This window comes from Chaetomium fimeti, assembly GCF_033439085.1.
Source record: "Chaetomium fimeti strain CBS 168.71 chromosome Unknown B0H64scaffold_10, whole genome shotgun sequence".
Taxonomy (NCBI): Eukaryota; Fungi; Ascomycota; class Sordariomycetes; order Sordariales; family Chaetomiaceae; genus Chaetomium; species Chaetomium fimeti.
Window position 1 is genome coordinate 435735 of NW_026944338.1, and position 27548 is coordinate 463282.

Below are 27548 nucleotides of genomic sequence, written 5' to 3' on the forward strand. Positions count from 1 at the left end.
GAAAACCTGGCTCGGTTGACAACCATCGAACCCCTCCCGCATATGCATGGAACACACCATCTGGCGTGGATGGCCGGTTCTGTTGCTCATTGGTTGGAACGAAGCTGCGCGCCATGGCGGCGGAGACGGGACGGCACCCGTGGAGAAGGATTACACAACAGGGATTTTCTCTCCATGCTCGAGTGTGGCGCGAACCCGAGGATCGATCACCCTTGTCACACATCAGGACCCATGCCAAGTGGTCCTGACTCTCGGCGTGCAGTCTGCTGTCGTGACAACTTCCAAGGTACCGCTTTGTACTCCAGACTCTGATGTCCAAGAGTACCACCCATGGACGACAGGAGTCTGGATCCCCAATACCCCAGTCTCTCTCGGAACGAGACGGGAGAGGGACAGGTTAGGAAATTCCCTGCAACATGATGGAGGTATGTAATAGAACTTGACATGGGCGTCGTCCCCATCCTCCCCCCTTTCATGCTCGGCTTCAGAAACCCAGTTGGTCCTCGGCACCCAGCCGAACGGTGACGAGATTGACCATGCACCTCGACACGGCAACCCTGGCTCAGGCCTGCAGCAGCCAACAGTTTCTCGGGATCATTGTGGTATTCGCAATTGTTGCGAGCATCTTATTTCCACGTCTGTTTCAGAAGCAGAAGCAAGACGACACCCAGGATGGCCTCTTCACGGCCAATAAGCGCTTCTCCTGGGAACCGTCATTCTTCTCGCGGGTTCGCTGGATCACCAATGCGCAGGAAATCCTCACAGATGCCGACAACAAGGTAGGTTTCCCCCCAGATGCCCCTTTTTATGCGCAGGGACCAGAACCAGAACCTAAAAACCAACCCCCCCCCCCCCCAAAACAGGCCCAGGGGCGTCCATACCGCCTCGCGCGCGGCGACACCGACCAGATCATACTCCCGCCGGCGCTGATCCCCGAGCTCAACCGGCTCGGGGCCGACGTGCTCAACAGCCGGGAGTCGCACGCGTTCGGGCTGCTGGGCCACCTGACGGGGATGGGGGTGGTGCGCAAGACCAGCTTCCACGTGCGCGTGCTGCTCTCCCACATCAGCCCGGCCCTGCCGGCGCTGTTCCCCCTGACGGGCGCCCGCATCTCGGCTGCGATTAAAGAAGAGTTTCCGCAGAGCGATCAGTGGGTCGCCATGAAGCCGAGTAAGGCTGTCGTGCGCTGCGTGAGCGAGTCTATTGCGCTGGTTTTGTTCGGCGAGGAGATGACGGCCAAAAACCCGGAGCTGGTCAACCTTGCGCATGAGCATACCAATAACGGTGAGTACTTAGCGAAGGTAGAAGCAAGACCACGGCGGTCTGTTCCCCGTAAATCGGACCATCTCTCTAACTTTTGGGGTGGATAGTATTCCAAGTCTGCTTTGCCATGCGCTGCGTGCCGGCCTGGATGCAGCCCTTTCTTGTCTGGCTTCTCCCCCCGAAATGGAGCTTGCTCAGGGGCTGGAGAAAGTTGACGGGTTACGTCGTGCCCAGGGTGCAGCAGCTCAAAGAAGAGTTCGCCGAGAACCGCCGTGACAGAGAAGTCAACCCGGATGTGCTTTCGTGGATGGTGGAAGCCGGCCGGACTGAGATGGAGCGTGACCCCAACGTGCTGACGGCCCTTGTGGGCTCTATCGCGGCCGGGTCCACGTACAGCATTGCCAATTTTTGCTGCCGCACCATCATGGACATGGTGGCTCACCCGGACGTCCTCGATGCCGTCCGCGCCGAGATTCGGGACAAGCACTCCGATGTCCGTGGCCGGTGGGATATGGCGGCATTGGCTAGCCTGGAAAAGCTGGAGTCGGCCATGAAGGAGTCGGCTCGGCTGACCCCGGGTACTCTGCTCGTATACAGCCGCGTTGTCAAGAAGGACCATGTCCTCTCCACCGGTCTGGCGCTCAAGAAGGGCCAGTTTGTCACCATGTCGGGCGCCACGCGGACGATGGGCCCTGAGTATTTCGAGAATCCTCGGGAGTACCACGGTCTACGCTTCTGCGCTGAGGACAAGATCGAGGAGCACCGCGCACGGCCTTTCAAAGACATTGACACTGATATTCTCACTTGGGGAGCAGGGCGGTGGGCATGCCCGGGTCGTTTGATATCCGACCTGGCCGCCAAGATCTTGCTCGTCAAGCTGCTGGATGAGTATGACTTTGGCTTTGTCGGGAACAAGCCCCTGGCGCGCCATTCCATGCACGAATTTCTCTTTTTTCACCCGGATAATCAAATGCTCGTCAGGCGCAGGGAGGATTCTCGCGGGATTGTTTTTGTTTGAGAAAAGTCTCTAGGTACATCAGGTTATCTAAAAAGTGTGCTTCGTTGTGATCCGAAAGGTTTCTAGGAGGCAAGTAGAAGAGCTAGCTTAGGCGGTAACTGAGTGTACGTGTTCCATGGTTGACCTCTTAGTTACTTACCTAGGTGGCTACCTACTATGTAGGTACCAAGGAAACCTCAACAAGTGGTAATAACCACCAAGTCCGAAAAGCATGTGACGGTGCCTGACAATCAGAACCATGCATATCTAAGCTCCAGTCGTATTCCTTGCTGAACAGCAGCCCCACAGACATTGTGACACGTAAGACGTCTAGGGGGTAAGATAGCCCACTCCGCCCAGATGTGATTCCGAGGTCCTTCGATGTTGCCAAGTAACTCACCGAGCGGACGCTATTCTAGCGTTGCCGGCTGTGCCTCTTCCTTGCAAAATCCACCGCTAATCGGTGATGTGTAACGGGAGCCAAGAGACTAGTGCCGGCCCGAGTACCGCGATATAAGAAGACTGGAGAGGGCAGACGGCGTGTATAAAACGTTGGTGTTGTCCACAACTAGCACCAAGGAAATTGCCCAGAAATTTGCAACACTTTTCCAAACTCAACATGATGCTCCTTGATATCACCCTACTCTTCTTAGCGGGCGCCATGTCCGCGGACGCTCATGCGGTCCCTGTGGCCGTGGCGGCGGAAGCAGCAGCAGCACCCACAACTGTTGCCGTCTTCCTTGGTGCTAAGAGGGACGGCGAGTACTCCTTTGACGCGAGCGTTATTGCGGCAGACGCCGTGGCCACAACGTATGAGATCCGTTGCCAATCGGGCCATCTCAACATGCCCGGATTCCCCACGACCACCTGTGATCAGAACGACCCGGTACGTTGCGCTCCTCCACTGCATCCTGTCACGAGTCCTGTCTAATATAACACAGCCCTGGACGGTCACCGAAGGACCCTCGACCATGGTTGGCATCTTGTCGACGGCCATTGAGAGCGTAACGGCTGTCCTGGACGAGACCTGCGTGATAGAGGGCCGCACCGCCGCGTACTGCAACTACACCTTCTCGGGCAACTCCGCGGGCCAGACCACTTCGACTGCGTACACAACCATCATCACGGGTGCTCTCTTCACGGCATACCCTGTTGTGGTCACAGCCGGGGGCGAGAAGCTTCCTCCTGTTCCGACAGGTCCTCCGGCACTTTGAGCTGGGCAACACAAAGAAGGGGTTGATGGAAGGTCCTACTTCTTTATGTGACTGGGTGGTATTAAAAGTTTGGAGCGTGCGATTTAGATTGTGGCTGTATGATCCGAGATAGAGAAAGGTAGACATGTCTTAGAGCAACGATGCTGTGTTACATTTTTGACGCCCCTTAGCCATGATGGCTAGCTATAAGACCATGATACACATTGGCTCTACCTAGAACATCAAGGACTCCGCTGCCACCGTCCCAACTTGAAAGAGTGGCGCCTGCGCTGGTTCTCAACCATCATAGTAACACCTGCACTACATCTTGCCGATTCCTGTCAAGAACTCAAAGGCACAATCCCGAACATTCCCTTATACTCCTGGCACACTCGCCTTCCTCCCCCATTTTCCATCTTCTCGTTTACCCCATCCCCATACGTAAGCAGCAAGTAAAAGAACCGTACAAACAATAAGAGTGCCAGTTCCGCACCCACAACGCTCCCTGTACGCAACCCACTCCCCTCGGTAGCCCCAAACCAACCGAACCCTACCGGCAAGCAAGCAAGAGTATCCGGGCAAAGAAATCAACCATCACCTCTTACTCGCCGGTTGAGGCCAGGGCTCTGGTGATACGATGAGAAACAAGGACGGCGCCGGGGGGCGTGGTGCTTGTCGACGTAGAGGGGATGGTGTGGCCGGCTTCCACAAGGGGGTGTCAATACTAGCCCTTTGAGTGTCGCGGCTGCCGGCGTCGGTGGTGATATTGAATTGTGTTGACGGTGACTTGTGTGTCGGGGTGGGAGGCTGATGGGGAGAGGGGTTTGGGCTAACCGGTGTGGCGGGAGGTGGCGAAGGAGCCGAGGGGGTTATGTCTTTGTGACGAGGTGTATCTGTGGGGATCACCATCGCATATTTGAGCCGAATAGACGGAAGTGTTGTAAGAGCTACACACCCGTGCCGATTGTGGATGCCGTGATGCCGTAGCCTGGGAGGCGAGCGGAAGGTGGACGTACTGGCGTACGACCTTTCTCCAATCCGCTTGATGAGCCTTTAGGTTAGTTAGAAAAGGCTCAAACCCAGTTCGGGATAAATAGGTAGGAATTAGTGAAGAGCTGACTCCGCAGTATCGTGGGAGGACGCAAGCAAGGTGCGCCTAGAAACGGGTCCTCTGTCTTCCTCCATTTTTTGCCAGCTTATTCGCCTTTGTTTTCAATATCACGGCTGCGTAGGTATCCAACCTACCCCATCCTCAAACCTTGCAGACCACCCCGCGAAGATGTTTGATTAGTGTTTTCCCGATCGGCCCTTGATAATCATGCGGATTTCCGCTAAGTTCTAACCATTAATCCACTTTTTGGAGGTTTATCTGATAGCCTAGATAGGTAGTCTACCCGCTAGACGTCGTATGGGAGCTACCAGAAGTTACGTAGGTCAACAATAGGTAGGTAGGGAGTGAAGGCGTTGGGTTGGTGCGTGTCGTGCCAAACTGGTGTCCTACTAGTGTCAAGGGTTCAGAATGTCTTGTGTTTTTCCTTCTTTTCCCTTTTTGGTTTTCCTTTTACAAAAGGCCCAGTCTCTTTTTGTCTCACCACCAACGCTAGAGAGACATATTTTCCATCCAGAAGTCATAAAATGCGTGTTTCCCTTCTTTTGTTGTTGTTGTTCACCATCGATGCCTCTCCTGTCGCCGACCTACCTAAACGACGTCTCCTCATCGGTACGTTTTATGAAATGCACAGGCTTGCCAAGCCCAGGTTATCCACAGATTATGCTCAGTTTGTGCGGGCAGTGCACGGTTGTGCAGAGCTTTATCCCCTGTCCGGCAGATATGCATCCCGGTGTTGCCGTCGTGGAGCCCTCGGTTTCGGTTGCTCCAAACCACCCAATCACCGGATCGGAGTACAAGGCAGAGTCGGCTTTTGGCTGCACCAAACTGGATCTCACCCCGTATCTTCTCGTCGGGGTGGCCATATTCGACCCGGAGACGGTTGAGATCATCTCGAGTCATAGCTGACCGGAGAGACGGGCAACTAGAAATGTCCGAGGGAGGTGACTGTCGGGGTGTTGTAGGTGACGAACTTGCAGGCTTGCGGCATCGTTTCTATGTATAAAGGTCTAGTCGCCAGACACTCATCGGCATTCTATTCTATTCCCATCAACTACATCCGCAGTGCCTTGCTTCTCACATCAGTTACATCGTCCATCAACCGAAAGCCATGGCACAACCGAGTTCTTCCCCCAGCGTGGCATCCTTTGAGGGATTCCGCGCCTGGGTCGATGACCCTACTATCATCTCAACCCCAACCCCCTATGTCCTAGCTGCTGCCTTTGCAGTGGCAGTACTCTTCTTGTTCCAGGGGCAAAAGTCGACGAGCCCCATCCCTCATCTCAACCCCCGGAACACGCTTGAGTTCACGGACACGCATCGGAAAAAGGACTTCCTGACCCGTTCACGGGCCATGTTAGACGCTTGGTTTCGTGACCACCCCGACAAGACCGTTCGAGTGATCGGCGATACTGGCGAGGTCACGGTACTGCCGCCCCATCTGACCAACGAGATCCGCAACGACCCGCGCCTTAGCTTTTCGCGCTGGGTCTACAAAGTGAGCAACATCTCTTACTCTGAGCACCTCTATGTGGATACAACGAGCTAATCGTAGACACAAGACTTTCCACGCTCAACTTCCCGGATTTGAGGGCTTCCGCGAGGGTAGCCGAGAGTCCCATATTGTGCAGGGTGTGATCATGAAGGACCTTACCAAGTATCTCAGTAAGTGACTGGCTAGAGGCGGCAGCGTTTCGCAGTTTACAAGTTTACAACTCAATCGTCCCGGGGCTGACGTATTCATTTTTCCTTCCCAAAAAGACAAGGTAACCGAGCCCCTGGCCGAAGAGACCGCTCTGGTTGTGGAAGAGCAGTACCCGGCAAGTGACAACAAAGGTAAGTAGGCGCCCACCGAGACCTCAAATGGACCACCGGGATTTTCTAACGGGGTGATGTAGCATGGCACACGACGCACCTGCGCGAAAGTATGCTTCGTGTCGTTTCCCGGGTCTCTTCCCGTGTGTTCCTCGGTGACGAAGTCTGCCGGAACGGGGATTGGCTTAACGTGACCCGCAACTACACGGTGAACGGCTTCAGGGGTGCCGAGGAGCTGCGGCTGTGGCCAGGGCCTCTGAGGTTCTTTGCGCACTGGTTCCTGCCGTCCTGCACCCGTGCCCGAGCCGATGTTCGGGAGGCCCGCCGTATCCTCAACGAGGTGCTCGAGAAGAGGCGGGCACTAAAGCAGAGCGGGGAGGTCGAGTTTGACGACGCCATTGAATGGTAGGTCCTTGTAGCACCTCCTCTTGAATCGCTTCTCACTAATACGGCTTGGCGTGGCAGGTTTGAGCGTGAGGCGAAGGGAAGGGACTATGACCCGGCCGTTGTGCAACTCACCCTCTCCTCTGCCGCCATCCACACCACCACTGATCTTATCAGCCAAGTTATGATGGACTTGTGCAGTAATCCTGAGATCATCGATGAGCTGCGCCAGGAAATCGTCAGGGCTCTCACCGAGGGCGGGTGGAAAAAGACGACATTGTATAGCATGAAGCTTCTTGACAGCGCCATCAAGGAGAGTTTGCGTATGAATCCAACCGGTATCAGTATGACTCTCCCCATATCCCCATTTTCCGCGTTCATATCTAATATGTGGACAGTCTCACTGCGCCGGGTCGCCGAGGACAACATCCGGTTCTCGGACGGCACCTTCGTGCCCAAGAACGGCATCATCGCCGTGTCGGCACAGAACATGTGGGACCCAAAGACGTACGACAAGCCAAACGAGTGGGATGGCCGGCGTTTCCTGCGCATGCGCGAGACGCCAGGGCAGGAGAACACGGCTCAGCTGGTCAGCACCGGGCCGGAGCACCTGGGCTTTGGGCACGGCCAGCACGCCTGCCCCGGCCGCTTCTTTGCCTCCAACGAGGCCAAAGTCGTCTTGATCCACCTCTTGCTCAAGTACGACTGGAGGCTGGTCAAGGGGGCCCCGCCGCCCAAGATCCAGCATTCTGGGTTTTCTCTTAGTGCAGACCCGACCATCAAGTTGGAGTATCGCCGCCGAACGCCTGAGATCGAGATTTGAGTCTGCTGGGTGTTTTGAGAAACGGATGGTTCGGCGGTGATTTGATCATGGCCACGGGTAGGGCGTTGAAACCTGGCTGAGCTGTCCCAAAGGTTGCCTAGGCGTGGAATCAGGCGATGTCCATCATGCTCTGGCACGAGTGGATGTTGTCCAACCATGACAGCATACAGAGTGTCGGTCGTTGATTCAAGGATTTTGGCTCGTTTTACCGTTAAAATGTTGGTATTATATCATGATAGGGCGCCAATGTGGTTCAGGGAGCTCGGGGGTGGAGGCTGGAGCTGAGAAAAAGGGATATGTACAGATCCGCACAATTTGCTGCATGGCGTTCGGATTTTCTAAAATAAACCCAACTCATGGCGTTCCCCGGATGTTGAAACCACATGTGAAGTTCCAGCTGTTTGGAGTGCGAGTGTCTCGGTGCTGCCTCCAATAAAAATGTCAAGCGTGGCACCACGAGGGCCCCCCAGGATTTGGATGGGCACGCTCGCTTACCCCTGCCGCCAAGACCGATATTTGCGTTGTGCCGCTTGAAGCTTGTGCGGCTTCGGCCGCGGTCTAGGCCTTGGACTGCCGACTGTCCGTCCTTGACAAGAAAAGGGGGCGGATGAGGAGAGGGGGAGGGGAGGTTTTCGCCCGAGAAGAGACCACAGGAACAGAGTTAGAAACACCGTTTTCTGTTCCCGAGAAGCAAGATGACGCTGCCGGGGAGGAAAGAAAATAAGGACAATAGGCTGTGGTTATCCGCGGTCTTTGCCGCTGTGGAGAGGAGTATTGTCACATTGAGAGTGCGGCTGAGATCGCTAGTACAACGCCATTTCCTATTTGGATACGGGGCCATCTCCCTCGGAAGGAATTCTGCCTTGGCTGGCGTTGGGCATTGTGAGGCTCTGCTGCAGAAAGGAGGGATGGTCCTCGAGCGTTTCGATGGCGCCATGTAAAACTGGTCGTCCCCCGCTTCCACTCACTTTGTTTTCCACACTGCCTCACCACCACCACAACCACGAGACCGGCGGAACTCGTCTCCATAACACTTCCATTTAGGCCGGCTCTTACCAACAATGGCAGACGTCACAATGCCACAACAGGCGTATACCGCACCAGCAGCGGTAGACGGTGAGAAGAAGGAACAGTACATTCAGAAGACTCCCCTTTGGGTGGTGGTGGTGCGCGCCCTTCAGATCTTCTTTAGCTTCGTCATCGTCGTCATGGCTGGCGTCCTTATTCATGGGCACGCCATGGGTCCTAACGGCTTTGCGGTTGTTTGCGTAAGTCCTACTAAGTGCCCTCACGCCCTTGACATGCATCGCCCCCCGTCACAGAGCCACCCGCTGACTCGGTCCCCAGGGCTTGTTCACTTGGATCGTGGTCGGTTACATGCTCATCAGCGAGAAAATGACGTCCGCGCACGGGGCATATAACATTTGGGCCGTCCTTTCGCTTGACTTGCTCATGGTCATTTTCTGGCTCGCCTCCCTGGGCGCCAATGCCCAGCTCCGTTCGAGGTTCGTCCACCCGGTCCAGATCGAGGCCTGCTTCAACGACGGCAGCGCTACCAGCAGCAACCACTGCATCGTCTCTAGGAGCATCGTTTCCAAGCGAGCCGCTGTTGCCGGACCCCTGGGTCTTGCTCTCATGAGCGCCATTGCCGGCCTGAGCGCCCTCGAGTGGTATGTCCAGCCCTCCCAGATCCCGACCCTAAACTGAACCCCACTGACACTCGCCTCACCCCCTTCTTAGGCTGCTCTTCCTCGCAACGCTCATCTTCCACGGGCACACCTTCCGCCTCTGGCACCAAGAGCACAAGAAGCCCTCCGCCGACAACGCCACGGTCGAGATGAAGGCACAAGGCACCCCCATGCTCGGCCCCCAGCAGCCTACCGCCACCCACCCGCAGTACACCGACCAACAACAATACCAGTCGACCATGTACCCACCGCAGCAACCCGACGCCGCCTACACGCAATCGACCTCGCCCCCTCCATACCCTCCACAACAACAACAACACCCCGCCGCGGCGGCTTACCCTCCTCAACCACAACAACAACAACAGCAGCAGCAGCAGCAGCACCAACCGTATGGCGTGTATCCGGACCCGGCCCAGTACCCGCAACACCCGCAGCAGCAGCAGCAGCAGCAGCAACAACAACCGTACAGCCCGCATGGAACGCCCATGTCGGGCCAGCCGTACTACCCGCCGCAGCAGCCGCATCCGTAGGCGGTGGGGATGTGTCGTGTGTCGTGTGGGGTATACAGGAGGGGAAGGGGGTGGTGCATCTCGTGGAGGGTTAGGTAAACGTAGTTGTTGATTGGGGGGGGTGAGTAGGTAGTGTCGGCATGGTATGGAGGGTTGATGGTGTTGCGGGTTAATGGCATGATGAAAGGTTGGGATGGTGTTGGAGGAGGGCCAGGGAAGGGGGGTGGGTGGGTAGCTGGTGGTTTCTTTGGGGGCTTGCATGTTGCATGGCTGTGCGGTTTATAGGTAGTTTATACTGGGCGTGCTTTTGTTTATGAGCGGGCGTTGGTGGTGGTAATAAAACATGATGATGAAGCTTGAGTCTCGCAAGGTGACAAACCGTCTCCGCGTCGCAGTAGGTACCTACTCGAGCGAGATGTCCAGGGGTAGTTGGTGGTGTGCGGATTCGCAAAACAGGGGTGGCCACGTCGCGGTCTGGGTTTTTGGTTTTGATCCTTCATCGGTCGGCCGTCCAAGACCGCGGGTATCATGCGGCCCGGACACCCGGCTGACGGCGGGAGGATGCCTTCGCCGTTCCGGGCTTTTATGCTCGGCTAACTCTGCCCCCTCCTTTGCTTCATCCGGCTTCTGCGAGGGATGTCAAATTATGGTTCTGACAAGCGGGATGGGGAATGGGTCCGGATCTTGGTACGGTATTTGTGGCCGCAATTAGGGATACCAATAAAATGCAATAGCCTGACCTTGATACTAATATTGCATTGGTTGTAACTAGGTTGTGATTCAACTTTCCCTGTCCCTTGCTAGGTCCTGCCCAGCCCGACCATACTCCGTTCTGCTCATCATCCGCCCTAATATACCAAGTAGAGTTTATTTTCAACCTCCCAGTCCTGCTAACTCTAGCTTGTCCTACCGGGGTTTCTGGATTGTCGGGGATGTCCCACAGCGCCAGGAGCGGCGGACTTGCGCGGAACCAGAAGTGAGGCCTCGCGGTCGCCTTCATTGCCATACTCGACGGTAATGGTTCGAAATTGATGACTTCTTTCGAGGCGTTTCATAGCGTCGCTGCTCAGGGGCGCCACCTGGACTTTGCCAGGAGTTCGATCACCAGGATCCCCCCCTAACTCGGGGAGCTGTGAGACCATGGCCAATCCCTTATCGGAATCCAAGATGCGAGTTATGTCTTGCTTGGGGGTCTTCGGGTCGAAAGCGACGAGTTCGGAATATTTCTTGTCGGCGTATTTCAAGGTCGCTACCCAGTGATCCTTCCTTCGTTGCAGCTTGTCACGTTGGAGCTGGTCGTCGTTGATTTCGGGCTCAGTGCCGTGGGCGGACGGCGAGGGCCGTGCTGAAGTCATAGATGGTCCTTTCTTTGGGGCTCCAGACATGATGTTTTTCGTAGGGAAATTGAAGGTAAAATGAAGCTTGTCTGAAGGGTATAAAGGAGAGTTGATGACGAAGAGTGGGAGAGTGGTAGGGAACAGTGATTTCCACCCGCGCGAAACACCGGCCTCTTATAAAAGAATGACCCACCTGGACATTGGCTGACTCCCTAGGCACTTAGGTACCTAGTTAGGTATGTCTGTACCTCCCTACCCAGATAGGATTCGTTGCTTCAGACTCGAGTCCCACATTTCGTCTCCGATTGCGCCGCACGGTGGGAGAGTGAAGGATGAAACATGGAACAACACCGAGAGACCCCAATTGAAGACCATTGCTTGGCCATTACTATTTCAAGGTCCAAAGTTGAGCTAGCGGCTCCGTTATTGGCAAAAAATAGAGTCGGCGGCCCCCATACTGGCCTGGGGCTCTTGGAACTTCCCCACCGTAGACGGAACTTTCCCATCCTCATGGACTGCCTCCCCTTCGAAGTTCTCTCCCCGGTTCACGGCCTGGCATTAAGCATTCAGGATCTCATCCTGGTGGAGCGGGTCCAGACCGGGACGCCAAACTTGCTGCGAGCTTTAAGGACTGGCGCCCAAAAATAGAGGACGTGGAACGCCGCAAAAAGTTCCAGACGGTTGTCGGATACGGGTCTCGCGCATCGGTCCGGGCGTTCGACGATGCCATCAAGCCATGGCCACCCGCCGACTTGGCTCTTCTTGACGAGAAAGGATCACTATAGTGTTTGAAAAGTGGCCGGCATGAAGTTTCATCGCGCCGGTGCGGTCCTTGGTAGGGACCAGCGGGTTACTGAGAGCACGGAAGTTCCAAGCAAGGGTAATGGCATATAACTACGGTTGCGTCCTCACGTATTGACCTTAGCTAGTCAGAAAATTGCATATCAACATCCCCTCCCGCCTCAAGACATCACAACCTTCGTCCTTGTCAGCAGTGACCCTCCCTCCCGCCTCAATCTCTTCTCCATCCCACTCACCCGTCCCCAGCCATCCTTTCCAACGCAGGACACCGAGTTGCGGGTTGATCTACCAATAACTTCCAAAATACCCTTACCCAAACCAATATGAGCTCCACGACACCCGAACGGCGGAATCCTTACTTTGGACTCGAAATCGAAATCTTCGTCAGGGTCAGACCAGGTGTCGAGACTGACGTGGTGAAAAAAGTGAAGGCCAAAGAGAAGTTGCCGGCTCATTGGTCAAAATGGGATTTTGATCTCACGAACTGCCGGTTAGGTCCGGTCCACGCTATGAAGAAAGAGGTGCAGCGCCAGCGCGTAGCCCACGCTATCATCGACGGTGTCAAGCGTACCTTGGGGAAGGATCATGGCTGGACGTGCGTTACCGACCAGAGTCTCAAAGAATGGGTCATATCGGAAGCCAAGGGTGCCAAATCCAAGGATAAAAAATGGTGTAAGTTTGAGCCTTCTCCATTGTTATGGGGACTACCTACTTTCTATTCTGGAAGCGTGTGATGCTGACATAGAATCATACAGGGGGCGTCGAGATTATCTCGCCGCCGACGGCCGCGGAGAGCGACTGGCAACGAACAATCCATAAAGTGTTCCGCGCCATTAGCAAGGATTTTGAGTTATACACCAACCACCTTTGCTCCTCCCACGTTCACGTCTCACGCGGACCAGACCCGAAGGCCAAGTACGGTAAGACTGACCTCATCGACATCGCAAAGGGCGCCTTCTTCTGGGAAGAGGCGCTGAGGGGGCTTTTGCCCTACGCACGGCAGGTAAACAGATACGCGTTGCCCAACCATGATGCTTTCGCGTCAGATGAGTATTTAAGAGTCGGGGTCGACGGCTGGGGTCCGCTCTTCGACAAGCTCGTGGACCTGATGGGAGCGCAGGGCACGCCCGACAAGGAGAGAAAGGAGGCGTTTGCCAAGGGTCTGCACGCAGTGGCCCGGGACGGAACTCCAGTGAAGTACTTGTCGACTAACTTCCTGTCATTTCTGAGAATTGACACTGTCGAATTCCGTCGACAGGCTGGAGCTGCCTCAGCCACGACTGCCATCTACCGGGTATTGCTGGCCCTCACCCTCAACGTCAGCGCCTTACACTACCCGTTCAGAAACGCCTCGGGGTGGAAGGGCTATAAGTCTACGGAAGAACTGATTCTGGAGGCGATGCGCACTCTTCACGAACTGCCGCGCAATTGTGAGCAGCCGGGGTTCGAAGGGTGGTTGAGGACTTGCGCCGCGGACTATGCGCATGAGTCCGACACTTACACCAAGTTCACGGAAAAGGACATCAATAAGAAGGAAAAGCAGCTGCGAAAGAAGGAAGGGTCAGAACCCGAGCAGGAGGCAGAAGCCGGGTCGTCATCCGCCCCACCCGAGGGGGTAACTTCGTTGCCGGTCCGGCAGGCGCCGAATCAACCAGCAGAGCCATTGTCGTCAGCTCAGACCGGCCAGGGACGTCAGGGCGGCGTGTCATCGGGAGGTCAAAACGCCTCGAGACCATCGCAGTCAGCCCAGACCGGTCAAAGGCGGCAGGGTGGAGCGTCATCGGGAGGCCAAACCCCCCCCGTAGCATCGTCGTCCGGACGGACTGGACAGAGGGTGCAAGGTGGCGCATCATCAGGGGTTCAAAACGCCTCGAGACAGTCGTCGACAGCCCAGACCGGTCAGGGACGACAGAGTGGAGCATCATCGGGAGGCCAAAACGCCTCGAGACCATCGCGGTCGGCCCAGACCAGTCAGGGACGGCAGGGAGGGTCAACCACGACAGCCCAGCCTCCTGCACGAGCCGCTCGGCGCGGAGGGGAGGGCCAGGCGCAGGTAAGTCTCATCACTTCTTCCAGACCTTCTCCAGCATGCGTGGCGGCCACCTCGAACGGAACCATCGTCTTTTGCTGACGCATTATCTTCGTCCTATAGCCCAGCCGCACCAACACCGCAGGGGCCTCGGCCGGCGTAGTAACCGTCGCGCCAGGATACAGCGCGGAGCAGGTTAGGTTGCCCGGTGGCACACTAGTAACCGTCAGGCCACCAATCACCGGGGAGGATGTTATCTCTGGGGGTTCCCCCCATTCTTAGCTCAGTGTTAGCAGCGACTCGGCGATGGTGAGCTGCAGGAACGCTCCCCGTTGTCTCTGCGTGTGGACTGCTGTGTGGGACAGAAAATGTGTTCTTCGAACTAAATCGGAACAAGAAGGGTAGGGTGACACTGCTAGTAGAATAGTGGTATCATATGTACTGGGGCTGGCTCTCAGTTATTGGAAATGTCATATTTTCTTTGGCGTGATGGAGTGTTGACGTTGTGAAGAAACGCAACATGGCCTACCTTCGGCTACCTACCGAGTGACCTTGGTGTCTCTCCCCTGTTCAGACCTCTTTCGAAATCTTCTCATTATTGGTTCGCAGAAACATTGGGCCTCAGTGCCTACCTAACCAACCCAACAACAACTGAGAGTTTGCCTAACGTGGCAACACAGGGGGTTCTCCCTGCATGTCGAACAATGCATGCTATCAAAGTCCACAACAGAGAGTTGACACAGCCGAAGGCGCCATTGAAGTCCGGAGCTTTTCTGTGTCATCAATCTTCAAGGCCCTCGTTGGGGAGCCCTAAGTTGATTGGCAGGCAAGGAGAGGCGGTGAATCTGGCCAAGCAGCGTTCAGACAGTTGGCATGGAACAAAGGAAGCTTGGTTCACTGTGCCACCCCTATGATTCTAAGTGATGTCGTACGTGGCTGCCAGCATGCATAGGAGCTGTGAGCCACTAAGCATGCCCGGCATCTGGGCTTATTCATGCTGTACCTCAGTGTGTGAGTGTGTGAGTGTGGGATCGTGAACTTCTGTGCACTTTTCGTCCTCCTGGTGTCTGGATCGTTGGAGTCAAGATTGGGTGCAGGGATCGACAGCAGCCGAGTGCATGCACCTGCATAGGTACCAAGCTCCCAGGACAGGGATTAGCGGCAGTCGGCCAAGGCCCCGGCCGCAGCAGCTTGGTGCCGAGCCTGTGACGACGGTGAGGGGCCCATCTCAGAATGCTCACAACAATAAACTGTGTTGCACATGAGGCGGCCAATGAATGGCACTGAGTCGAGACCCGCAGTTTTACCTGAGGTCACCTCTGAGCAACTGGGCTTGTTCTTGCCAGCGGAGCTCTTCTTGTTTTCTTCCCCTCTCCCACGCCAATCTTCGATCTTGCTGGAACGAAAACACCAATAAACCATCGCTACAAAGAACCGCTTCCCCTCGCCTGTGGCCGTCTCCCTGGTCATCGGTACGCCCTCTTTGCAGTCCCATCGTCACCCCCCCGCGGAGCAACAAATAAAATACATCGGTCAACAGAAACTCTCAGAATGAAGTTTCAGTTTCTTGCCGCGCTGGCGACGGTGCCCTTGGCCATCGCGCAGGGCGTAACCGACAAGATTGCGCCCAAGGGCGATGCTCCCGAGGGGTGCCAGCCCAACGCGGCCGGCATGTTCGAGATCACAGTCATCCCGCTAATGGGGAAGGCCAAGCGAGACGCACTTATCGAGGTACGTCACTTTCCGACCGACCATGTTGAATGCCACCCGGTGCTTCCAGGGGCAACCTGGCTTGGCCCTCGGTTGACCCGGTAACCATGGGGCATCAATCCGATTGCCCCACATCACGACCCGATAATCGGGTGCAGGTAACGGCCGCTAACCGGACGACTCCAACCCGCAGAACCGGGCTGCCTGCTCCGGCGACGGCACGGTGGTGGTCCAGCTCGCCGACGGTGTGCTCACCGACGGCCAAGGGCGCACCGGCTACATCGCGTCCAATTTCCAGTTCCAGTTCGACGACCCCCCGCAGTCGGGCGCCTTGTACACGGCGGGTTTCTCGGCGTGCAACAACGGATCCCTGGCCCTTGGCGACTCGGCCATCTTCTGGCAGTGCGCGTCGGGCACCTTCTACAACCTGTACGATCGCTGGTCCGCGGCGCAGTGCTCGCCAGTGGATATTCTCATCCTGCCCTGCGACGGCGGCAACAGCGGTGACGGCGGCAATGGCCAGGACACCACCCAGACCGTGATCGGCACCCGCATCGTCACCACGACACTGGCCATCCCGCAGAGCGACGGCCAGTCGCAGGTCATCACCACGACAGCCCTCATCCCGATCTGTCAGATCAGAGACGGTATGTTTTGCCTGCCCCTTTTCCACCCCGCCACACCCCAAATCCCAACTCCCAATCCCACCCCCCCAATCCCACAAACGACCCCGACCCACCACACCCACCCCCCAAACCATCACAAACCAAGTAACTAACCCGAAGAACAGGCCAGCTCCAAAAACACACCACCCCCTGCGCCGCCCTCCCCGGCGCCCCAACCGCAGCGACCAGCCTGCCCTCCGTCTCCCAAATCCCTGACGGCCAAGCGACTCCCAGCCCGTCCGCAGGGACTGGTGACGGTGGTGGTGCGCAAGAGACGGTGCCAGCGCCGATGCCGGTGCCGACGGCGGCGCCGCCTGTGGTGGACACGGCTGGTGCGGCTGCTTTGGGTGGTGGTGGTGGGTTTGGTGGTTGGGGGGGATGTGTTGGGGTTGTGGTGGCGGTGGGGGCGGTTGTGGTGGTGGGGGGATTTTGAGGTTGGGAGTGCCGGTGGTAGGTAGGTGGTGATTGGGCTTGCTTTGCTGTGGAGGTTATTTCGGGCAGTTACATACTACCTGATGGAAGGACTGAGGTTGGGGAAGGTGCATCCAGTGATGGGGCGTTTGGTTGCTCTTTTTGGGGCGTTTTAGTGGGTTGGCCCATGGGTTGCAGGCGGGGAGGGTCCGCTTCGGGTTGCCCGTTGATGCGGAAGTGAAATAATTACAAGGAAATCTTGATAGCGATGGTGGACTGCCTCATGGTGACAGTGGCATTTTTATTTTATTTTTTATTTTATTCCGGACTCCCATCCCATTAAGAGAACAGCTACCTAGGTAGGTTCCGACCAACTGCGTACGATCTTGACGATGAAGCATGGAATGGAGTCTCCCGCCCCGGGCAGCATGGATCCGTCGCCGGCGCAGGCAGGGCCCGAGCTTCAGTGGAGGCCAAAACTGGAGGCTTGGCATGGATGGCTTGCTCTGCCGGCCAGTGCCGGCTTGGGAGTTCCCTTCCCAAAGTCAACTTTTTGTTCTGGCTTCCGACAGCATCCACCCCGCCCGATAAGTCGACTGCCAACCTTGAAAAAGATGTCGGAATACTGGAAGTCAACGCCTAGATACTGGTGCAAGCACTGCAGCGTGTATGTGCGCGACACCGGGCTCGAACGCGCCAACCACGAATCCACCGCGAAACATCAAGGCGCAATCAAGCGTTCCCTCCGAGACCTGCACCGCAACGCCGACCAAAAAGAGCGCGACAAGGAGAGGGCAAAGAGAGAAGTCGACCGGCTAAATGGCGTCGTGTCGGGGAGCAGTGTCGGTGCGTCGGCCGCGTCAAAGTCGGCGACAAAACCCAGTGGCGGGGCTTACGGGGCACCACCGCAACAAGCGTCACAAACAGAGCGGCAGAAACAGCTCGAGCAGCTGGCCGAGCTTGGTGTCAGTATCCCGACCGAGCTTAGGGGCGACATGGCAATGGTGGGCGAGTGGACGGTCACTTCGACAAAGATCATCGAAGACGGGGGCCGGGACGCAGACGGCAAGGGTCTGGGTTCAGCAGAGGGCCGCGCGACCGGAATAAAACGGGAGAGGGAACAGACGGAAGAGGAGAAGGAACAGGAAGAGGCCATCCAGGCGCTTTTCAAGAAGCCACGCAAATGGGGGATAGATTCGAAGACAATGCCCGCCGAGGAGGATGCCGAGCTTGATGCCTTGCTCAGCGGGCCGCTCGTCAAGACGAAGAAAGAAGAGGGCGCGTCTCCCAAGATCAAGATGGAGCTTGAAGACAGCCAGGAGGAACAACCGGAGGATACTACAGCGACAGCCAAACCAGTACTTTCCCCGCCGGTCAAGGACGAACCGGGCGAGGAAAACACGGGCGCTGGTCGTGGACCAGAGCTGTCTTCCGGCGTAGAGGGGTCAGATGGGGCGACTGTCATGTTCAAAAAGCGGAAGCCCAAGAACATCCGGCAAAGGTAAAAGGAACCCCTCGCAGACGGTACGCGGTCTTCTTACCCATGATACCCATTTCACGTTCGTCCTTGATAAGCCCGCCCCCAAAGTGCCACCTCACCACACGTGACAACCATTCGTCGGACGGCGCAGCGCCGGAGAGCCAACTGGACAATCACTTATCTTTCATCCTTACATTTCGACAAACACCACTCCCGGCTCGTCGGTGTAGGCCATGGCGAACAACCCCAATCCCATCAAGCCAGGACTTGTTCCGTCCCTCCCCGGCTATGTCAGGCAGAGAAACGAGGAATATGAGGCCTTGCGCCGGGGTCGGGTCGACCGCGCAAATCGCTGGCCGTCTGAGCCCCCCTACCTCACCGTCAACCCCGCCGACCTCACCATCACCCTGGGGAACATGAGTAGAGCTGGAAACGCCAGTGCGTCGCCAGCGCCGATTGATCCCGCTGCCATCCACGCGGCCCCCCCTGGTTTTCGCATGCTCACTAGCCTGCCCCCGGAGCTGCTCGTCATGATTTGCCGTCTCCTGTACCAAGCCGATCTCTTGCACCTCGCCCTCACATGCCGCGCCCTCGTTAGCACGATGGTGGACATGCTCTACAAACGCGACATCTCGGAATTTGACTGCCTCGCTCTTCGTTGGGCCTGCACCCTCGGCATGGTCTCGACATTCGAACGCACTCTCAGTTACGGCGCGCCGCCTGATTATGTCTTTCGCCCCAATTCCGGTCTGGGATGCTCATGGGCCCGTTCTTGTCCAGACCCTTCTTCCATCCCCGACCCTTCCATCCCCAGCCTTTCCATCACCGGCCCTTTCCTCCCCGGCCCTTTCCTCCCCGGTCATGTTCTTGTTTCCGATACTCCGCTCCGGGTCGCTATTTTCGCCAAGCAATTGAATATTGTTCGACTGCTGCTCGAACATGGCGTCAACCCCAACGCTCCAGGCCCCGACGTGGCGGCGTTTGCCCGCCTTGAGCGTCGCGAAGTGTTCTATCCGATCCACCTCGCCACCGGCCTCCCGGATGCGCCTTCACGAGGCAACACCGAAATACTCCGCCAACTTCTCGATGCCGGCGCCGACCCCAATCAGTGCACCGAAGTCCGCCAGTACCGTGACCCGGATCCTTCCCCACGGCCGGGCTTCCCGCCGCTCCTGGCGGCCATGCTGCCCGGGACCCCGGCCGAGACCGTGAAGCTGCTGTTAGAGCACGGTGCCGACCCAACAAAGATTGGCATTTATCGCGGGTCCTTCTTTCCCCGCTGTCGGGACCTTCCCTATCAATGTTCGTCCCGCTCGCCCCTGGGGGCCGAGCTGGCCGGCTTTACTGTCGGCGACGTCTTCCCGCTTCAGATGGACAAAATACGGCTCCTTCTTGCCCACGGAGCCGCCAGCGAGCTGTCCTATATCACCAAGCCGTTACAGCAGAGCTACCCTATGCCCCTGCTGGCCCGTCATTGGGATCATCCCCGCATTATCGACCTTCTCGAGCTGTTCATCGCCCACGGGGCGGACGTCGCGGGCTGGGCTGAGCGGTTGATTCCTCCCATCCTCTCCGTTATCTGGTGGGCAGAAAATCCCAACCCTCGCCGTCCTGTCAATGACGCACCACACAGACCATGGACGGCTGCCGAAAAGGTGTGCAAGGTGATCGCGGTTTTGGCCGAGGCCACCCTCGTCCGGAACCACACCGGACCGACCCGAAAGTCCACCATAATCGATGCCGTCGTTGCGGTTTCCTTGGGATTCATGGGGATACCTCCCACCAAGACGGGCCAGACACCACTGCGTTACATGTGCAAATTATTCGATTCTGAGACTAAACTGCCGATTATCCGCGTCCTCCTAAACTACGGCGCCGACATGAACAGCACTGACGCCCACGGCCGTACTGCGCTCCACCACGCGTCCGTATTCAGTTCTGGCGGGCGGGTGCGGGAGCTTGTGCAATTTCTCGGTGGCCCGACCGATTCGGGCCTTGTTGTCAACGTAGCCGACGCTAGAGGTTGGACACCCCTCCATTACGCTTGTCTCTTCGGTTTCTGGGCCGACTCGGAGGGCCAGGCCGCCACCGCCCGATTGCTGCTGGAGAACGGCGCAGATGTTAGTATTAGGACCAACAACGGGTGGACACCGCTGTCTCTCGCCGCCCTCACGGCAAACCAGCACCTAGTCGATCTGCTGCTCGATTATGGCGCCAGGGCTGAGGATTTGTTTGTCCCACGCGAGGGCGAAACCGAGTCGGCCTTGGTTCCAATCGGTCGTATCGTCTTCCGTGACCGTCCTGTCTGTCGTCGGTCGCCTCCTTGGCCCGAGTTTCTGAAGATCAAGGCCGAGATCGCGGCTTGTAAGGCGCGTGTCGCGACGCAGCTTGGACACCGACTGGGCGTTGACATTGTTCTCCCGTCGGTACAGAAAAACCCCGTGCTGCCTCCCGACCACAACTTCCGAAGCCCCGCTGCCACGCCCACCACCCCCGGGTTCCGAGTCGACTCGATGGACCACCCCCTGGGCATCGCTTCGGTTCCCCCCGAGGACTACACATCTGGTGACTTTGAGAAGGATATCGACCGGGTTCTCGGCATGCTCGACTCTGCGGGCCTCGAGGCCTTAGTTACGGCACCTCCTCGGCAGCAGTATATGCAAATATTTTGGAGCTCGACTCCAGGTCCCGAGGGCGTCGCTTCCACATCATAGATGTGCTGGCATCCGCAGTGCTTCGTTTTCGGGAGGTTCTGTCTTCGGCGCTTCGACTAACACGCTTTGTTTGTCTTCTGTTGGGTGTTGACGGTGGTGGAAATGGGGTTTGTCTCCCAAGGGACGGTTCGGTTTGGCCGCAGCACACCACACCCCCCAAAGGATAGCAATGCCACTTCAATATCCAACCATTGTTTATCCCATGGGTGAGTTTATTCAGAGTGCAAGCCAACTATTTACATGAACCAGGAACGAAATGAGCTCATTGATAAAAAAGAAAACCGTCTTCGTCGCCGTCATCATCCCGGGAACACACACACGGGCCCCGAGCCCTATCCCATATCCTCATCACTCATGACCCGCTCAGCGCAGCCTCAACCACCCCCAACACCACCCCCCTCCACGGCCGAGTCCCAGCCTCCGGACCACCCCTTTTCCCACCACACACCTCCCACCAACCACTCAAACCTAGATCTTGCTCTTCAAGAACCGCGGCGCCGCAATCGACGAGTCGGTCGTGTACAAAAAGTGCGCCGGCGCAATGAACAGCGTCCCCCAGCACACCGCATCCGACACATTGCAGTACACCTCGGTGCGGTCCCGCGGGTAGTTCGGAATGCGCCCCACATTCTGCAGGTTCTTGGTATACCCAAACAGCACGACCCCCTTCACCTGCTCCTGCACGGCCCCCGACAGCTCGCTGACCGAGTTGGACATGACGGCCGTGCCCTGGCTGTAGCCGCCGGCCACGACGGCCGCGTCGGGACACTTGGTGTTGGCCATGGTGAACAGCCGCTTCGCCTCGTCGATGGCGCCTTGGGAGGTGCCCGCGGGCAGGAAGTTTTCGGCCAGGCCGGCGCTGTACGGGCCGCCGACGCCTTGCACCCAGATGTCGTTGCGGAAGTCACGCTCGAGGGCGGAGGCGACGTTGGGGCCCGCGGAGATGCCCTGCGGTTGGGGGTCAGTGGTCTGCTTGTTTTGGGGGGGTTGTTGAAAGGGGGCCGTACCATGTTGCCGGGCTCGCCGGAGGCGCGGGCAAAGATGAGGATGACGCTGGGGCAGTTGGATGCGTCGCCGTTCTCGAGGTCGTTGCGCGTCGACGAGAGCTGGCGCGCCTCGATCTGAGCGGCGTTGTTGTTCACCTCGGTGGCCGGGGCGGTGGGCAGGGCGGTGGCGAGGCCGGCGGCACTGAGGAGGGTAAGGAACTTCATGGTTGCGGTTGGTGGTTGGTTGGTTGGGTTGAGGTGAGGGTTGATTCACACGAGGAAAGGGAAGAGCTAAGATGGGGTGGAGGCGTTGACCGGAACGGAAGACTTGAGGCTGCTGGCTGGGTGATGAGCTGGAGGGAGATGTTTGCAGTCGAGTGGCGTTCGCCGTCTACTTATACGTGAGGTTGAGGCTCACACGAATCCGTGAAACCATCATCATCTTCAGCTGTCTTTGGTGTTCCCCACGCAGGAAACATACCAAGCCCTGGGCACCCCTTGACGGCGGACTCCTTGAACATGGTCGTCCCAAACGCCGAGGCCCGCCGCAAGCATTCCTCTTTGGGGTCTAGCGCCATCGAGATATTACTAAATCAGGGTCGTGAAGCGAACCTGGGCGCGGCTTGGCGGATCGGCCCCCTTCCCGAACGGCACACGACGGCTTCTCAACTCCACCAAAGAATGTCAAAGACAGATCCTCCGACCGGCAGCTCGGGCAGGTACCACAGCACAATCCGGGGAACCCCGGCGGGAGATCCACGCCAAATACGACGACGGCAGCTGACCATGCCGGGTTTTGCTCTTCCCCGCATTCTTGGGTGCGGATGGCGTTGCGGGGTGCAGCTCTTGGATATTGCTCTGCTGTAGGGACCTTCAAATGCCGCTGCGCCGAGTTGTGACTGCCGAGGCACGACGAGAATCGGTGGGATTTGTGATGGTGTTTTGGAGTGTTTGGAGATTCGCCGGAATAGCCCGAAATAGATTTGCTTGCGAGTGGGTCTGCTGGGGCTGCTGGACCTGCTGAAACAGGATGAGATCGATGGTGAGGGTCTGTGGGGACCGGGAGGACCTTACCAAAAGGGGCCGTCGATGCCGTGGTGTTGGTATCGACAGTCTTGCGAGAGACGGTATGTTCCGAGGACCGAGGATGGTGTTGAGGGGTTCGGGCAGAAGGGTTCGTTAGCAGGCAGTTCAATGTTGGCATGTTCAAGTCAGCGGTTCCTTCGGGGCTCCTTTTTGCCCTTTAGGAGGTTCTCTCTCTGCTCGAAAGGGTTTAGAACTGAAAGATAGGAGGACGGGGAACGAATATTAAAGGCCGTTATTGTTGTTGACTTTTTGTTGTAGGGAAGGTAGAAAGTGACATGAATTTAGACGTGAGACTGAATTTCATATCCGCCTCAACGGGCGGGGAATTAACTCCCTTCCTAGGTTCACACTCTACCACTGTACCGCCGAGGTGGTTTCCCTAGTGGTTGAAGATTGGGAACAAAAGTGTAGCTTGTATAGCACCATCTCCCGCGCCGTTACAGTTTCTTGCTTCTCGTGAACATCGGTCTGCACCGCGACGACCAGCAATGCGAGCAAGGAGCGCGAAATAATTGCCAGGCAACCCGCTTCCCGATCCCGAAAAATAATCTAATCCGCGCAACGAAGCCATCCACCGTAAATATCTCCGTGATATGGACGGTATAGTACTGTTCAATTGCTCCCAACCCAAGTTTCCCTCAGCTCCCAGCCACACCGGCATCCCCGGCAACCTCCCTTGCTTTCCCTTCTTCCTCCAAATATGCGTTGATCACCTTCGCGTAGACCTGGCGAAGCTCCTTATGTGTGTTTCCGACTTTTCCGACGAGCCGTCCATGGTCAATGCTTTCCTTGCTCTCCAGACCATTCTTCAGTTCGCCAAGTATCTGGTCATTGAAAGTCTTTTCCAACTCCCGAAGTGATTTCTTTGCCGTACCTATCATTTCCCCCTTATCATTAGAATCCTCCATTCCAACTAAGACGAACTGGAGTGACAAACTCAGTGACAAACCGAAAAAGAAAAGAAAGAACAAAAAGAAAAGAACATACCGATAGCTTGCTGGAACGGTTCTCCTTGGAGAATGAAGCCTTGTTTCTTCCTCTCTTCTTCGTCCCAGCGGCCGCCAATCAGTTCATGTCCTTCATCCAAGACTTTGCGCAACGTGATCAACTCCATGTCGACGGCGCGGGCGCTCTCGGACAGCTTCAGTGATCCCGTGGAAAATACACGCCGCTGGAGCCGGGCGGTTTCGAAAAGAACGCAGCGAGCAAGATAGGAGTCTCGAGACATGGTGCGCAGGACGTCCGAAATGGTTAACATTACCCAGTTGAACGGGGAGACCATATTAATGGGGTTGAACCTGGGTTTGTATGTCGGTAATTCGAGGGAGCCATCGAGGAACCCCTTGTCGAGGGAGCCACCGAGGAACCCCTTGGTAGGAACGACCACGGCGTCGTCGATGTCAGAAACCTGGCCCTTAGGGTTGCGACTTTGCTGGATTCTTGGGTCGATGGGCTCCTCAACAGCCTGCTTTCGGTTCCGCCGCCAGCGTTTGAAGCAGATGAGAGACATGCTCGGGGACGTCTGGTATGGCGAGAACAGGCCAAATACCCCGAAGGGGGGCGTTGTTAAATACGTGGAGTTGAGTAGGGAACTAAGTATCTAACCGTCACGTACACGGGGAAATGGTTTGTGAGCGGTCTGCGTTTTCGTCTCCAGCTGCTGACGCTCTTCAATGTGACCGAGGTGCCCCAGCCTTCAGCCCCGATTTATTACCCCTGCTCATCGTGGACAACGCGAACACTCAGGCAGTGCCAATAGGCGGAGCCGAGACGCAGGCAGCCACACTGCTTATTGGCAGAATAACCGAACGGCCAAGAGACGTCCCTGGACGTCTCCCTCGGTAATCTGTAACCAATCTGTAATTGCCCTGCAATCATTTCTCAGACTGTTGTACTTGTATTCAGGAATGGAGCCACAAACGCCCGGGCGTCAGCATGACAGTCATGGTGAGAGCGACCATGGCGAGTCCTACGGAGAGCAATTATTCAAGTACACGTTCGATGAAGGGCGACAAGAACCCCGTTTTCTCATCTTCCGAGGCCTCCAGCTCATGAACATCTCGAACATGCAGAATGGGTTGGCCAAACTAAAACACGACATCATGACAACTAAGACGGCAACGCCCCAGCAAACCGAATCTCTCACTAAAGTCCTACACAATTACAGTACCTCCCTCCATCCCCAACCACCCCCAACCACCCCACTAAGTTCTAACCACCGCCTCACAGCAAACGCCATCCGCGACTACGAATACCTCACCCGCCTCACCCCCATAACCGGCTCGCAAGCGCGCCGCGGCCGCCTCGACCTCGAGCGCGTCTTCGGCGACGACGCCTACCACTTCATCGACGAAGGCTCGGGCTACCGCCGCCTGGCCGACCCCTCCCTCCTGCCCACCGACACCCTCCGCGAGACGCTCAAGCGCCACCTCCCGCGCTCCGTCACCTACACGCGATACGACGTCCGCAACCGCACGGACGAGTACTTCAACAACGAGCCGCCGGAGCAGGTATCTCCCTTCGTGGATAGGTTGGCAAGGTTTTTGGTGGCGTTTCTGGGCGGCGCCATGTTGGTGGTGCCGATGATGGTGATGCGGTTGCCCGAGGTGACGGTGGTCAAGAGCTTGGTGACGGTGAGTATTTCAGTGTTGGTATTTGCGGGCGCGCTGTCGGTGCTGTTTAAGGCGAGTAATACCGAGACCATGGTGGCGACGGCGACGTATGCGGCCGTCTTGGTGGTGTTTGTGGGGGTTTCGGGGTAGGTAGAGGATTAGGGAAGGAATTTAGGATATATAAGGTCACCACTCCCAAAATTCCGAGAATGAGAGTGTTGGTGTAATCAGGCACACGGTCGTAGCAGGATTGGCTGCGAAAAATGGCGCTATATAAGTTACGTTTCTATTCCCAATCCTCAACCACTAGGAAACCACCTCGGTAGTACAGTGGTAAGAGTGTGAACCTAGTCAATTTTCCCCCCGTTGACGCAAACCCGCTCTGGGCCCGGAGAATGACCACAGTCTTCCTTTTTCGGTTCCTAGTTGTGGCTCGTTTTTCGGCCTTTTTTTTCTTTTCCCGCTCTTTTCCTTTCGCACATTGTGACATGTCCTTAGTGTTGAATATACGAGTCCTTGCTTTCAATTGTTATGTTGAAATATATAACGTTATAGTGCTAATATTGTCGTTGAGACTTACGTACGCTTCTACGGTGTCTATCATGTATGGTGCTAGTCACATCACAACATGAACCTGAAGCGACCGCCACTATATGTACGTTCATATTGTGTACCTCGGTAGGTAACTTTGATACCTGTACATTTCTGTTTCTTAGTGAAGTTAAACAATGGCTAGTGTTGAAGAGCAAACTATTCCTGTATAATAACCTCCTACTTAGTACCTACTCTATTCCATCTTAATAGAGGAACGGGGTTTTAGAATTGTCATTAGGTCTTCACCCTACCTAGGGAGCATCACAACGCATTGTCCAGATTCAATACATCTCCGCTTGCTAAAGGTAGTTAAACAACGTTGAAGACGCCTAGATGTGCGTAGAACAATAAAAATGTCGTAAAGACGAGATGAAACCTTGGTTGGTCCTTCTGGTGCATGTCCTATAAACATCTGTCTCCCATCTCCCTTCCAGTGTTCACTCTCCAGCAGGCCAGAGTATCGAGCATCCTGTCCCCAGCATGTACCTCTTCTCATTTTCTACTTGACTAAATCTCACAGCTATCTTCCCTCTCAAGCCCATCACACAAAGTCTTTGACCACACTACCGATCTGCGCCCCTGTCCCTTTTCGCCTTTTGACCTTTTCTCAGGGGGCAGAGGATGGGGAGAGGGTGGACGTTGATGGGGATATGTAGGAGCCGGTGGTTGGTTGGGCCGGTTCCGGGGTACCTATCTGGTGATCTCTTCATGGTTTTCCTTTCCGATTAACGATACCCCAATGTCTTCTCACGTTGGGATTTCTTGTGATGTCAACGTGCAAATGTTGAGCTTGAACCTCGATGTCTTACCACAACTCCTTCTATTACACCGTAGCCCCACGACGCAAACTCCAAGCTTCCTCGGACCTGTTCGGTAATCATCTCAACAGCAGAACAAATGAGTCGTGGGAAGAAGGGCCTGGAACATGATGCCTATCCGCAACGCCACCATCACCACCACACACAATCAACAACAAAAGCGACACCGACAAGTTAACAACCCCCACCACAACGCGGGAGGTGGCGGCACCAGCGCGACAGTCCTGGATCCGCAGCTGTCCCTGTCCGCCTGAATAAGGGCGCACACGGGCGCTGTACAAGGGCGTGCCGGCAGAGTTGGTGAGCGGCCGGTGCTGCTAGTTATAAAAGGGGGGAGGGTGGGTTGTTGGGCTTGGGGTTGGCGATTGTCCTCCCCGAAGCGGCGCCCAGGCCGTGGGTGAGGCGGTTGGTGTTGATGATTGGGGTGTTTAGTGGTCCTGGTGGGGTCTGGGTTTAATGACGATGATGGTGGTGGTGAGTAAGGGGGGGCAATGGGTTCTTGTGGGCGTTGAGTTGCGGGTTGCA

At 56.4% G+C, this 27548-nt stretch overlaps 12 protein-coding genes across 12 annotated transcripts; 8 read left to right on the forward strand and 4 right to left on the reverse strand.

Moving 5' to 3' along the window:
• The first annotated feature begins 392 nt into the window (after nucleotides 1–392).
• Nucleotides 393–2474, forward strand: B0H64DRAFT_45111 (cytochrome P450). The gene is made up of 3 exons (XM_062807153.1): nucleotides 393–779; nucleotides 864–1284; nucleotides 1371–2474. The coding sequence occupies exons 1-3, from the start codon at nucleotides 537–539 to the stop codon at nucleotides 2279–2281; spliced, it is 1575 nt and encodes a 524-aa protein (XP_062654759.1). The 5' UTR covers nucleotides 393–536; the 3' UTR covers nucleotides 2282–2474.
• Nucleotides 2475–2873: 399 nt separating this feature from the next.
• B0H64DRAFT_450874 (uncharacterized protein) lies at nucleotides 2874–3474 on the forward strand (the record flags this gene model as incomplete). Its single annotated transcript, XM_062807140.1, has 2 exons — nucleotides 2874–3146; nucleotides 3202–3474. Exons 1-2 carry the CDS (start codon nucleotides 2880–2882, stop codon nucleotides 3472–3474), a joined length of 540 nt encoding a protein of 179 aa, XP_062654760.1. The 5' UTR covers nucleotides 2874–2879.
• A 2117-nt stretch (nucleotides 3475–5591) lies between these two features.
• B0H64DRAFT_427274 (cytochrome P450) lies at nucleotides 5592–7996 on the forward strand. Its single transcript, XM_062805773.1, has 6 exons — nucleotides 5592–6059; nucleotides 6154–6226; nucleotides 6323–6397; nucleotides 6460–6781; nucleotides 6842–7104; nucleotides 7159–7996. Exons 1-6 carry the CDS (start codon nucleotides 5673–5675, stop codon nucleotides 7581–7583), a joined length of 1545 nt encoding a protein of 514 aa, XP_062654761.1. The 5' UTR covers nucleotides 5592–5672; the 3' UTR covers nucleotides 7584–7996.
• A 180-nt stretch (nucleotides 7997–8176) lies between these two features.
• Nucleotides 8177–9989, forward strand: B0H64DRAFT_436104 (uncharacterized protein). Its single transcript, XM_062806175.1, has 3 exons — nucleotides 8177–8851; nucleotides 8931–9253; nucleotides 9324–9989. The coding sequence occupies exons 1-3, from the start codon at nucleotides 8645–8647 to the stop codon at nucleotides 9799–9801; spliced, it is 1008 nt and encodes a 335-aa protein (XP_062654762.1). The 5' UTR covers nucleotides 8177–8644; the 3' UTR covers nucleotides 9802–9989.
• A 687-nt stretch (nucleotides 9990–10676) lies between these two features.
• Nucleotides 10677–11165, reverse strand: B0H64DRAFT_378005 (uncharacterized protein; the record flags this gene model as incomplete). The annotated part of the gene is made up of 1 exon (XM_062802558.1): nucleotides 10677–11165. One exon carries the CDS (start codon nucleotides 11163–11165, stop codon nucleotides 10677–10679), a length of 489 nt encoding a protein of 162 aa, XP_062654763.1.
• A 1498-nt stretch (nucleotides 11166–12663) lies between these two features.
• Nucleotides 12664–13524, forward strand: B0H64DRAFT_300416 (uncharacterized protein; the record flags this gene model as incomplete). The annotated part of the gene is made up of 1 exon (XM_062800099.1): nucleotides 12664–13524. A coding segment is annotated over one exon (861 nt), but the record flags the coding sequence as incomplete, so codon positions are not given.
• A 1683-nt stretch (nucleotides 13525–15207) lies between these two features.
• B0H64DRAFT_436105 (uncharacterized protein) lies at nucleotides 15208–17131 on the forward strand. Its single transcript, XM_062806176.1, has 4 exons — nucleotides 15208–15678; nucleotides 15851–16304; nucleotides 16448–16678; nucleotides 16810–17131. Exons 1-4 carry the CDS (start codon nucleotides 15499–15501, stop codon nucleotides 16836–16838), a joined length of 894 nt encoding a protein of 297 aa, XP_062654765.1. The 5' UTR covers nucleotides 15208–15498; the 3' UTR covers nucleotides 16839–17131.
• A 216-nt stretch (nucleotides 17132–17347) lies between these two features.
• On the forward strand, nucleotides 17348–20927 carry B0H64DRAFT_331109 (ankyrin repeat-containing domain protein; the record flags this gene model as incomplete). The annotated part of the gene is made up of 6 exons (XM_062800981.1): nucleotides 17348–17810; nucleotides 17928–18193; nucleotides 18444–18571; nucleotides 18653–19209; nucleotides 19270–19494; nucleotides 19618–20927. The coding sequence occupies 6 exons, from the start codon at nucleotides 17348–17350 to the stop codon at nucleotides 20925–20927; spliced, it is 2949 nt and encodes a 982-aa protein (XP_062654766.1).
• Nucleotides 20928–21047: 120 nt separating this feature from the next.
• B0H64DRAFT_45167 (carbohydrate esterase family 5 protein) lies at nucleotides 21048–22399 on the reverse strand. The gene is made up of 2 exons (XM_062807171.1): nucleotides 21935–22399; nucleotides 21048–21875 (listed from the first exon to the last, which is right to left on the reverse strand). Exons 1-2 carry the CDS (start codon nucleotides 22136–22138, stop codon nucleotides 21396–21398), a joined length of 684 nt encoding a protein of 227 aa, XP_062654767.1. The 5' UTR covers nucleotides 22139–22399; the 3' UTR covers nucleotides 21048–21395.
• B0H64DRAFT_45173 (uncharacterized protein) lies at nucleotides 22267–23247 on the reverse strand. Its single transcript, XM_062807178.1, has one exon. The coding sequence runs from the start codon at nucleotides 23115–23117 to the stop codon at nucleotides 22482–22484; it is 636 nt and encodes a 211-aa protein (XP_062654768.1). The 5' UTR covers nucleotides 23118–23247; the 3' UTR covers nucleotides 22267–22481.
• An 88-nt stretch (nucleotides 23248–23335) lies between these two features.
• Nucleotides 23336–24697, reverse strand: B0H64DRAFT_410200 (uncharacterized protein). The gene is made up of 2 exons (XM_062804775.1): nucleotides 23987–24697; nucleotides 23336–23873 (listed from the first exon to the last, which is right to left on the reverse strand). The coding sequence occupies exons 1-2, from the start codon at nucleotides 24507–24509 to the stop codon at nucleotides 23638–23640; spliced, it is 759 nt and encodes a 252-aa protein (XP_062654769.1). The 5' UTR covers nucleotides 24510–24697; the 3' UTR covers nucleotides 23336–23637.
• Nucleotides 24698–24860: 163 nt separating this feature from the next.
• Nucleotides 24861–25922, forward strand: B0H64DRAFT_436109 (uncharacterized protein). Its single transcript, XM_062806177.1, has 2 exons — nucleotides 24861–25165; nucleotides 25229–25922. Exons 1-2 carry the CDS (start codon nucleotides 24907–24909, stop codon nucleotides 25759–25761), a joined length of 792 nt encoding a protein of 263 aa, XP_062654770.1. The 5' UTR covers nucleotides 24861–24906; the 3' UTR covers nucleotides 25762–25922.
• Nucleotides 25923–27548: the final 1626 nt, after the last annotated feature.